The sequence below is a fragment of the Egretta garzetta genome, unplaced genomic scaffold (assembly GCF_000687185.1).
Source record: "Egretta garzetta isolate BGI_Z169 unplaced genomic scaffold, ASM68718v1 scaffold397, whole genome shotgun sequence".
NCBI classification, from domain to species: Eukaryota; Metazoa; Chordata; class Aves; order Pelecaniformes; family Ardeidae; genus Egretta; species Egretta garzetta.
The window spans coordinates 9,160,249-9,172,228 of record NW_009260493.1 but is presented as its reverse complement, the minus strand read 5'-3'; the positions used below and the strand labels follow the sequence as shown (position 1 = coordinate 9,172,228).

General features: G+C 38.3%; 1 protein-coding gene across 3 annotated transcripts in view; it reads right to left on the bottom strand.

Annotated features, from left to right (window-relative positions):
• MED23 (mediator complex subunit 23) overlaps positions 1-11,980 on the bottom strand; it is a 38,162-nt gene that overhangs the window by 14,062 nt on the left and 12,120 nt on the right. For all 3 annotated transcript variants that reach the window (XM_009644363.2, XM_009644364.2, XM_035899767.1), the window contains 9 exons: positions 9,794-9,994; positions 8,199-8,342; positions 6,702-6,847; positions 5,884-6,129; positions 5,560-5,702; positions 4,825-4,999; positions 3,021-3,184; positions 1,719-1,843; positions 1,039-1,244 (listed from right to left, as the gene is read on the bottom strand). In XM_009644363.2, coding sequence (XP_009642658.1) covers positions 1,039-1,244; positions 1,719-1,843; positions 3,021-3,184; positions 4,825-4,999; positions 5,560-5,702; positions 5,884-6,129; positions 6,702-6,847; positions 8,199-8,342; positions 9,794-9,994 — 1,550 coding nt within the window. The remainder of the gene's footprint in view (positions 1-1,038; positions 1,245-1,718; positions 1,844-3,020; positions 3,185-4,824; positions 5,000-5,559; positions 5,703-5,883; positions 6,130-6,701; positions 6,848-8,198; positions 8,343-9,793; positions 9,995-11,980) is intronic.

Here is an 11,980-nt window from a genome sequence, read left to right as displayed (position 1 = left end):
GTTTCACCACCCTCATGGTAAAGAATTTCTTCTTTATATCCAGTCTAAACCTACCCTGGTTTAGTTTAAAACCATTACCCCTTGTCCTGTGACAGCTGGCCCTACTAAAAAGATTGTCCCCATCTTTCCTATAGGCCCTCTTTAGGTACTGAGAGGCTGTAATCTGGTCTCCCCGCAGCCTTCTTTTCTCCAGGCTGAACAAGCCCAACTCTCTCAGCCTGTCCTCATAGGAGAGGTGCTCCAGCCCTCAGATCATTTCTGTAGCCCTCCTCTGGACCCGCTCCAATACTTCCATGTCCTTCTTGTGCTGAGGGCTCCAGAGCTGGACGCAGTGCTCCAGGTGGGGTCTCACCAGAGCAGAGTAGAGGGGCAGAATCCCCTCCCTCAACCTGCTGGCCACGCTTCTCCCAGAGTACGGTTGGTCTTCTGGGCTGCCAGAGCACATTGCCGGCTCATGTCCAGCCTTTCATCCACCAGCACCCCCAAGTCCCTCTTGGCAGGGCAGTCCCCCTCGGCAATGTGAATTGTTTCACCAGACCTAACAAGCACTGAAAAGAAAGGATCTATTTTTCACAGCTGCAGCTAATGCTGTTACTACTGAGAACAAGTAAAATAATTCTAGGACTACTGCATCTGTAATAAATTTTCACCTCAATCTGACTTTTTTTTTTTAAAAAAGATCTAGCCTTTATTCATGTATAAAGGCTAAGCAAATATATGCTTTGTATTTTCTGTTTACTATTTCAGATTGCCTGAAACACTGCCATTACAAGTAAACTGCTTAATTCAAGCACCTCACATCCTTGTCTCTTACCCAGAAGGATGTGCATTGCAGACCACTGTGTAGCATACCCAGTCTTAAACACTGCACAACTATTATGATATGCTCGCTAAAAAAAGGAGTGGAGCTAGGTATTAACATGCTCTGCATGCGCTAAATTAATAAAAAAGTACAAATCAAGCTGTTAATGCACAAGGCCTATGTCCTCAGAACTGAGAATGTTGCTGTAATAACTTTGACGTAACTTTTAAGCTCACCTGTAGCCAATTTGATTAATGTGATCGGTTTCTAACAACATCTTCCACAGGAGACAAAGGAAAAGCGGGGGTGAACCTTGCATAGAAAAGTGTGTGATTATATCATTCTCATTGGTCATAGACTTCCACTTCCGGTATTCTTCTTCCACATTCTTCTTCAAGTTAAAACGGCTTTCCTGAGGTACGTTATTCTGCTTGAAGAATACCTGAAATAAAGCAGGCTTGGCTGTGACTGGGAGCCTAGAATAAAACATTTGAACAGGCAAACTTTTGCCTTAAGAGTTCCTACTTCCTTGTACAATACAAACCTACTAGGTAGGGTTGCTTCCCTGTGACACCACAGTGACTGTTTTGTCACTAACAAAGCTACATGACAAATTGCCACAAGAAAAAAGTTTCTCCAACCTTTTTAATTTAATTTTTTAATTTTTAAAAGATCTGATTTATCTTCCACCAGAAGTATCAGTTGGCCAAACCTGGCCTTAGAATACTCCAGGAGAAGCTAATGCATTTCTGAAGACACAGCAACGTTACAATCATGCTGTATTCTTTAGGAACTCGAGATTAATGTAGTCTGGACAGGGAAAGAATCTCACCAACCAGCAAAAGGCAAAGGATCTTGCTAAGAGAGCAAATTCTCTGTATTTCTAATTATAAAATCATCAGTTTGAAACTATTACCTGCAGAGGAGCTGGAAAACAGCTTAGTGTATGTGATGCCCAATTATGTGGAGTAAAACTCATGATAGTCTGCAATATATCCTTGCACCAAGTTCCCTGAATTGAATCAGACCCTGTGAAAAAGTCTAGAAAATGGATTGATGATGTTAGAATTTCACACAAAAAAACATTTCTTATTGGTATTCCTTTTGTAGTCACATGCATCAAGGCTTTGCTAGTTCAAAGCGGTTTCCTTTTTGACCAACTTCTCCCACTCCCTTTCTTTGAATCTTATCTACTCTGTAGAACAAGCTGAATATTATCTTTTTTATGCCATTAACAATAACAAAATTATTTTTAGGTTTTCAGCTAGAAATAAAGCACCATGATTTTAAGATTTTATATTTAATTTCCTGTAATGACAGTAAGACAAAGTTTTTCTGATTAACTGATTAGACTTAAAAAAAAATTAATCCCGAGGAAGATAATCATGATGAAATTGCCAGATGCTATTTTATATTGCTTTAAAAAGGCTGCTCAGCAGTACCTTTCCCAATTAAGCTGTAGAAATAAAACACAAGCCTTATCCCCCCAACCCCAGTGTTGATTTAACATTAAAGGTTGAGCAAAGGTTAAAAAAATAAAAAACCTAACACAAAGAAGCCCCTTCCCTTTCAAATCACCTCCACCAGTTTTTGTGAAATAGTGTTGTTTGAACTCGCCAGCGAGTCTCCATACTAGAACCATAAAAAAAGGAGATAAAACATCCCTCTCAAAGCTAACAAAAACCTGACCCATGTCATTGCACATTGTTAAAGCATTAAAACACACAATAAAAGCTTCCCCCCATCCTTCCCCAAGAAAGCAAAAAGCAAACCCAAAACACATGCTACTTTTTCTTAAAGATAAGCTGTAGACGGGGTGGCTTCCACATGAGCAACATACTTGCTGTGAACATTCCTTTTTTTTTTTTTAATGGCATGTACCAGTAATCAGTCCAAACACTTATATTTAAAATAATGAAACTGAAAATAAGACAGTAAAAAAAAAAAAAAAAAAACCAAACCAAAAAACTAGTCACACTACCTCTGTATAAACATAAACTTTTAAACAATGTCTGATTTCACTAGTGCTTTAATAATAGCCTTTTGCTGAAGAATAAGTAGTTAGAAACTAAAATTATACTTTTTGCAAAACCAGAAGCGTATGGGTTATGTTTTATGACTGGGTCATTTCTATGATAGTCTATTAAACAGTATTTAAAAGAATACTTGACTTGACTGCAGCTTTCACTTAGATGTTCTCTCACGGTATGGCTATTACCTGTCACATGTGTTGCCCTTGCTAGAGTTAAGATCAAAGCCCTGTTGAGTTCTTCTGATTCTGCTGAAAGGACTGTTTTGGGATCACTGAGGAATCGTGTAAACTGTGGTTGGACTTCTGAGCTACCCAAAGCTGTGATCAGCCTTAGAGCAGTACTCTCAACACTGAAAGAAGGAAACAGACCAGTTAGCAAATAATGCTTACACTGTTGCTTCTAAGATTCCAAAAATAACCTACTTTTCCCCCATTTTCTGCTTCAAGTAACACAAAAACATTTGTTGTCAAAGGGATGTTCTTAACCTTTTCCAAAAGTTTGATAGTTAAATAGTTGATAAGTTTATAGAAGTACTTTTCCAACAGAGCTCTCTTGATTTAAGTGAAAATTCCAGGTGGAGAGCCCCTGAAAAAGAGCCTCAAGTCTCTCCAATTTAGGGACCCCCTTTTGTTATCTTTTGAACTTCTTCATTTATGTATCCTTATTTAGCAAACATATGCAAAAACAGAATAAAAAGGCATGAATAATGCATGGAAAGTTTCAAAGCTAACTATCAACTTGAAGCAGACAGCGCAAAATTGTCCTTATTAAAGAAATCAGGAAGTACTGCTTTTGATTAAAAGCACTTTATTTTCCAGTGCTCTAGCTGGAAGCGCTTTTCACACCAGGTAGTTTGAAGTAATTTAAGAGACCTTTACAGCACTGCGTCTTTGAAATGCCAAAGCCATAGGTTAGTTTACTCCAATCTAGTTGTATGCAGTGCTTGTCAAAAGTGACTGATTAACATCCATATTTCACAGACTAAGACGACAAAACAATATTTAGGTGAATAAAAAGAGCAAGATCTTGAATTTAAGGAGAAACTTGTCTTCACTTGTTCCCTTTATTCTTGACAAAGGATGAGCAGATGAGCAATTTGAATTTGGACTAAGAAGTTACTGTGTGTCATTAGACTTCTTTGACAGGAACTGATAATAATGAGATTGCTCTGTCCCCCTGACATACACCCACAAAGAAGTATTCTACTCTTCAGAGTGAATGGACACTCTTTTCCCCAAATTTTCTACAACAAACCCCAGGTTCTACATACCCTTTAACTTTTTTAACAGTAAGCTAAACTCAAAGCTTTGCCCTAGAATTAGTTGCATATTGACTTGAGCTTCTTTAACCAGTTTTTCCATCTTTCTTGCATCCAGATTAGCCATTGTTTTATGCGTGGTTTATGATGACACATGCCATATGATGGAAGTGACACTTTTTTTTCTCCACGGAGGTTTACGTACAGCCACCATAGCTTTGCGCCAACTCCTTTACAGCTGCAGGATGAATCAGATTATTTCTCCAATCTGACTGAAAATGAACTTCGCTAAAGAATGAAAGAATGCTTAACTCTTGTAACGGAATTAAACATCCTCTACAGGAGTAAGCAAGCGCAGTCCCACTGGCAGACAAGCCAATCACTGTTGACTACAAGCAGAAGGCATTGGCCCTTTATCTCCAGCGAGAGCTCAATAGCTGCCCGACACTTCCTGCCATGATGGTTCTGGTACGCATTCCCGTGTTTTGGCCTGTGACACTGCTGCCATGGCTGTGCAAGAGGATGCCTCATACAACTCTGCAGAGTACTACTGCTAACATCTAACTGTATTTCTGAAACATGACCTGCTGAGATACCACAAAACAATTTAGCCACAGAACTAAGACTGGGAAGTACTTTTGTCCCACTTAAAACACAGTTCTCACACAGCTTTCAACATATGATGAAGGAGGAATCTGAGATTTTGGTTAAACATGGTAACAGTCACTCACCACAGATGAAGCTGGTTCTGATTAGTCTGCGGCACAGCAGCCAAGGAATGAAGATGGCTGAGCAGTTGCACTCTGTAATGAGGCTGGATGTGATGCATCCGATAGCTAAACATTTCTAGCAGGGTGTGCAAAATTCCCCATGCGTGAGATTTGAACACTGTTGGCAGGAGCTGACCTTATGAAAAAAGAGTTTGTAAAGTAAGTTTTTCAAGTGATTACACTTTAAATACAACTACAGAGTACACTGGGATAGATGGTAATATTTAGTTGCAAGTCAGATATTTTATTTGAAAATTTTATTACCTGCAAAGAGTGTGCGTGCAAGCACTGTCTGAAGATAGTGTAAATGTGTACAGCTCCATAATATTTTGAAAGAACATATACACCAGACATGCAAATTATTTTAACGAGTCCAATTAAGCATCATTTGCATCTAATTAAGTAACTGTGCTTACAATTTTCCATTTAGCATATTTTTGCACAACACAGCTAGGAAAGTCCTGACCATACAGGTGATGGCATAAATGGACAGCAGCACACTCATCTAAAATTTACTGCAGCACTAGGATAACTATTATAGTTTCTTTTGTATTAGAATAATTTATATGTGTATTCAACATGCCGCTTCATTAGATTTTCATTTTTACTATGGTCTCTAGTTGCCTTCAAAAGAAAATGCTACTAAACAAAAGAGAGGGGAGGGGCAGGGAGGAAGAGAAAGGTTTTCTTTCTTACTGATAAAGCCTTTGATGCCCAAGGACTCTATTTCCATATAAACCAACAGGCGACTATAGGTTTCCACAAGAGCAGGAGCCAAGGCCAGGCTAGATTTTGCATGAGCCAGCTTAATTACTCTTGTAGCTATGCTATGAATCAGACTGCGGAAAGAAAGAAATTTTTGATCAAAAACAGACTTGAAAGCTAAAAAACTTGAGTAAATCAGCAGATCTATACATGACATGTACAGACACAGGAAAGCTTTCCTGATGATAATTAGTTACAGGTTAAAAAAACCAAACCAAAACAAAAAACCAAGCAAAAGGTAGCTGCATACTTTACCTCATTTTGGCATGAACTGTGAGTGAGTCCAAGAGGTTCATTGGCAACGGGGTAATAGACCCTGATGCCATGCAATTAGTCCCTGGAAGAGGTATCCTCATGTTGCCATTTCCATAAATAGTCTCTACTAGTACACCCATTGGCAAAGTGAAACACTCTGAATTGGTTGAATAAGCATTGCACAACAAGGCAATCTTGTAGTCATTCATCTGTAAGCTTTTATTTCTTAAACTCTGTTGCAAAAACCTGCATGCCAAAGAGATTAAACATTAAGTAGAAAGAAACAAGCAGAAGAATACACATGCATTCCAGGATTACAGCCACAATAACCCCCAGTCAAAAATCTGTTGTAAAATAATAGAAAAAACAAAGTATTTATTAATAGTACCACATCAAAATGACTACATCTTATGCCACAGTTCCACTGTGTTACAATTTTGCTGTATCAGAGAAACACCTCAGGAGAAAAATATACTGTATAAATCACTTTTCCAGACAAAACTTAACACACTGTACTGCTTATCCACACTTTCCAAACCACAGCATAATAAAATATCAATTTGCTTTCAGATTCTCCACCAGTAAAAAAGATTTATTAAGCTGAGAAGTAATACATTATTTTCATTAGCTGTATGATAACAGGATTTCACTTTTTATGAAATATTTTGATTTTAACCTCTTTCTTAGTCCTGCTTCATTCCTTTGATAACCCTCAAAGAGCATCCCATCATACAACACATTCTGAATACAGACTTAGAGATTCCTATTCCACTATGTCTAGAGACAAATCAAAACATAACAAACCCCCCAAAACTCACTCATGGTGAAGTTTGAGAGAATGAGGAATGGGAATCTGTAACTTGGAGTTGTCACTATGGGCCTTCCGATTCAGATGAATCCAAATACAGGTCATTGCAAAAGCATGAGTTGACTGGGGTTTGTTAATATCAGGTACAGGAATACACTGAAGAAAGAACACATGAATGTGACATATTACATGTATTAATGCACAGAAAACCAACTTAGATAGCCAGCATTCACAAGGTCAGGTTTTTATTTTTCTGACTTAGAATATACTAATTCCAGACATATATAGTTACAAAGTATATACTTTTACTCTCAGGCTCCCACTTATACGTTATTAAAAATCGGTTATGGTATGTACTTCCACAGTAGTATTCAATGGTTCACCAGTATTTTCTGAAAAATCTAACTTGTCTAGCATCACCATTATTCCTAAAGATTGATATACTTCCTATGAAAAGAAACAGATATATCCCCAAATTCACAAGGTTTTAGCTACAGACTCAGGTATATTACTGCCATTGAAAAGGCAGTCTGGCTCTCTCCTGTTGCCCACATCTGCATTTCTTTGCCTTCGGTACAGTTACTACTGCACAAGCACCACTGATAGCACAAGTAAGATGGCAGCAACACATAATAAGGGGAGAGTAAGACAGATCATCTTAAGAACAACAGTCATAGATAACATTTAAACAGCTTGTAAAATTGAATCCTCAGAAATGCCCTAGTCCCACTTTAAACAAGTGTAACTCATCACTACAGTTAATGTAAATAGTCCCGTCACTCTTCCCATATTTTGTGCTGACAAAAGCAATTGTAAGCTAATGAAACAAACTGTACTGAAGAATTTCTGTGGGTCAAAACTAACTTAAGATTGCTGCATATCAGTTTGGTACATGACACATTTGTGTTAACATATCTACTGACCCAAAAGAGAAGGCACTATGGTAAGATCTAGCTATCGGGACTTCACGCTGACAGCACTGTCATGGCAGAAGTTTTAAGAACTTCTCTTAACTCTCCCTTCCTCAGGAGCCTTCATTCTAGAGGAATGTACAAAGCATGACTAGGATTTGATTTACTACCGCAGAATGAATTTTAAGTAATCATTAATACAAAACAATTTTAAAGTGTCTTGTTCAGTTCTTTGGACCTGAAAGCATCTCTCAGTATATTATTCTGTTACAGCCCGAATGTAACAATGGAATTCCACAACCACTATTCCGTAACAGTATCCACAGTGCTTTAACAAACTCCTTGAAACCTCAGTCAAATCACACTCAAGGAAGAGATGATTAAGTCTTTTTTGCCCCTAAAAACACTGCACAAATGCGGTTACTGGGAAAACATAGCTAGGAAATCCTGGAAAATTTCATTTAATTATGAAAGATCTCCCTCCAACTATGCAGCACACTGCTGTAACAGTGACACCAGGACGATAGTAATATTGACATATGAAGGTCTCAGGTTGAACTGAAAATGAAAGTTCTAATTTCAGAGAGAAGACTTACTTCTTTCTCAGGATACAGGAGGTCAAAAAGCTTCATAACCGGGAGGAAGTCAGCCAGGGCATTCTTCTGGATGCTACCAGAGATGAACTGGAGTAGTACCCACATCAGATGGTCTCTCCCTTTAATGAGACCACGGCCTGCCAACTGTCAAAAACACTCAGTAGCAGACAAATACTACATGCAGAAGAAAAATCACTGCAAAGATTCCCACAAAAGTAAAAGGGCAGACAAAGACAGTTCCAGCAGAGATTACTGAGGATCTTACAGCAGGACTTAAGCAGAAATGTGCCTCGTGTTTTCAGGAAGATGGCAAACAGGTACATTAGTTGTAACACAGAAACAGACTTTGGGAGGGCCACAACAATTAACGGTAGGATTTAAAGTGCATTTAGCTCTTGAGGATCACTGGTTTGAAAAATTAGCAACTCTTAAATATTGGACTTAAATTATCAGCCCTGTAGCCAAGCACAGTATTGCCATTGCTAGCAGCAGGCCACAGGTTTTATATTAACTCTATCTATAAAGAAAGTCACTGAACCAGAACAACTTGGTCTCGCTTCATCTGGACCCATCTGGATGTTTTATTTTTTTTTGTTATTTAACTTCTTTATCTGTATTTCTCTAATAACCAGTACTCTGCCCTTAACCTCTACTCTTACCTAGTTTGCTTTAGTTTTAGATTAGATTTGTGCAATTGTGTTGTACAGTGCTAATTGTTTCAATGGTTTATTAGCAGTAATTAAAGTAATACAACCCTGGTAAAACTAATTTGAGGGATATCAAAGAGAGCAGAGAACTAGAATCCATCACAAGTAAAACATACATCCATAGTAAATTTTGACGTAACATGGAACTGTGGACAAACAAAGATGGAGCAGTGTGTAGTGCATGCTAGAAACTGTATCTAAGTAGCCACAAGCTAATCCTATAGTGAGGAGAAAGAAGACCCCTTTCCTACCATTGACACCACACTTTCAGCAAAGAGCTCAGGATGCTGCTGACTTACTGTAACCCCTCCTCTCCTTTCTTATGGAGGACTGGCACCACCACCCTTAGAATTCAAAGAGGCACTGAGCACCAGAGAAGAGGGTAAATACCAGAAAGTGTATCAGTTTTAATGGAATTATTATCAGGAAGTAATGATAACTTGGGACTGTGATTGCCAGTATGACTGTAATTGGGCAAATGATCTTCGATTAGATTGCTTTGATGAGATTGGTTAGACAAACTATAAGTTCTTGCATCCATTTACATGGCACGTTTCTTTAGCTCACAAACTGAACAGGGCATTTGCTGTTTGAAGATTGGCTGTAAATTGGATGTAACAGCACAGTACTCGAGTCTTCCGAATTATGCCAATTTATCTCCTTACTCTAGTTGCTAGCACATTTTGAATCCAAATATAATGCAACATCCTATAACTGAACACACTGGAAACAGACCTGGCTCACAGAAACATAACTTGAGAACGTGACTTCTACAGAGCACAACAATCAAAAATTTAATTCTTACACATAAGGTACTCCTTGCAGGGATGAGTGACACTTCTTTTTAAAAATCTCTGCTACCAAGTGGGAGTGATACAAACAATTTACCTTTTGGTGGAGTGACAGGACCATATGAGGAAAACTTGCAAACTGAAAGAGCACAAAGAAAATGAGCTGGCTGGAGAGATGCTGCCACAGAAGCTGACTGGTTCCACCATCATCAAACTTCTCTTCAGTCTCAGACCGTTCCATGGCATACACCACAAGATCCACCAGCTGGTCCTCCAGCACAGGGCAGCGCTGCTTGTGCTGTAAGGCAGAGATCAGATACAGTATTCCAAAAGCCTTGCCATTAACTTCATAACTTGCACAGTTGCAGTTACAGTACGGTATTTTGACAGAAGGCTGGGAAGCATGAAATGAAGTCTGAACTTAAGTTAAAGATAAGCTAGTGTATTAAAGCTGCACTATGTTACAGGTCACAATGATTTTTACATTTGATCACACTACAGAATTCCCTACTCAGTTCCAAAACACAGATCATCAATGCACAAATAACATGTGGGGGGTTTGTTTGTGGTTTTTAATAAATTAATGCAGAATGTTACTTCTCTGATCTTGCATTCATGGAAAACAAAGTCCATTCTATTAACACACTGGTGGGAGTTCTTTGGCGTTTTTTGGTGGGTCGCCCCCCCACCCCGCCCCGCTTCTCCTTTAAAGTCTATTTCAAAAGTAGGGATCACCATGAGGGAAAAGATGTATCAGTTATAACACCAAAACCAGAGGAAACATCCCAATACACAATATACGTGTTTAATGACTATTCTCTTTTTTTATCTCATTTTGGGCTCACCTACAACTAGCAGCAGAATTAACACCTGGTTATTACCCCTATAACTAGGTGCTGTCCTGCTGACACAGCATCACCTGGCACAAGACAAGAGCAAAAAGATTTGAAAAATAATCTGATAGAAGTTGTAAGTTGTACTTATTTTGAATCGAACAGAAATTACGTATCATAGTGATGAGCTCTTTACATGCTAGATTTAGACTGCCACAATTTCCACAGTGTGCTACGCAAACACAGAAATCATTTATAATACACACCTCCTCTGATGACTTTTATTAATGATCAAGTAAGGAATGCATTACATATTCAGATACACCTGTACTAATATATGTATGTAAAGCAGGCCCACTACTCATGGTTTGGAACCCAGATTATAAATCTTCAATTTAAGACCATCAAGTATAACGTCACAGATCGCAAGGTCTTTAGTGCAACAACCTTTTATTACTCTGCATCTATATAGTTATGCTGGTACAAAGTACTATTACTAAGGACAAAAAGCTGCATGGAATTTAATGTATTTCAGACAGTGCTAGCACTTCGGAAATAATCTAACCTCTGTTTGTTTCATTACAATCTCTATTCAGGAATGGTCTTTTTTTTTTTCCTTCACCTGATGCCTGTAACATAATGCAGCCTTAAAGAAAACATTATTACTTTAATGATACAAAAGAAAAGGAATTGAGCTGCTCAAACACTAATCATGAGAACACAGTATCCCTTTCTAGAGGCAAAAAGGTGTATGTAAAAAAAGTTCAAAAAGATCACCCAAATACTCATAAAACATTTTAGGAATGCCTTAGATGAGTCCTGTGACTTACTGGCTAGGCAGCCAAAAAACCCCTTTAATTAATAAAGAAAGAAATAACAAAAGGAAAGAGAGATGCTGAAAGGAGATGCTTGTTCTACCTTCAACAATGGTAGTTTTTTGCCATGAAAAAAAAAAAAAAAGATATTATCTCCAATTAAAAATAAAATGCAAGCATGGGAAAAGTTGACAAAATGCAGTGAACAGCATCCCCTGTTGCATGCTCTTCGCCAGCTCAAAACTGCAGAAAGCTACAATTCTGGTTGTGCTTTCCTGAAGCATGCTTAACACAAACCTCTAACTAAACCAGAAAGCATCGATTACTGTTTCACCTTCTCTTCCAGTACACAATGCCATTATCACGGATCAATCATTTTACAGGTTTACAGAGAGCAGTATGAACACTACCAGTTGAGAATCCTTTGGGTGTTTTGCAGTTTTTTCCCCCCCCTCCCAAAGCAACTAGTTATGAAGCAGAGCAGGGTGCAACAGACAACACTACAGACTAATTTATAATCCAGCATGCAAAACTACTATGTACAGGGCTTGAAATTTAAATTTGCTAAGCACTGGGTTAATGTCCAAAAGCCTAATCATGTTAGGCTATATTAATTTAGAACAAAGTTATTCAAAG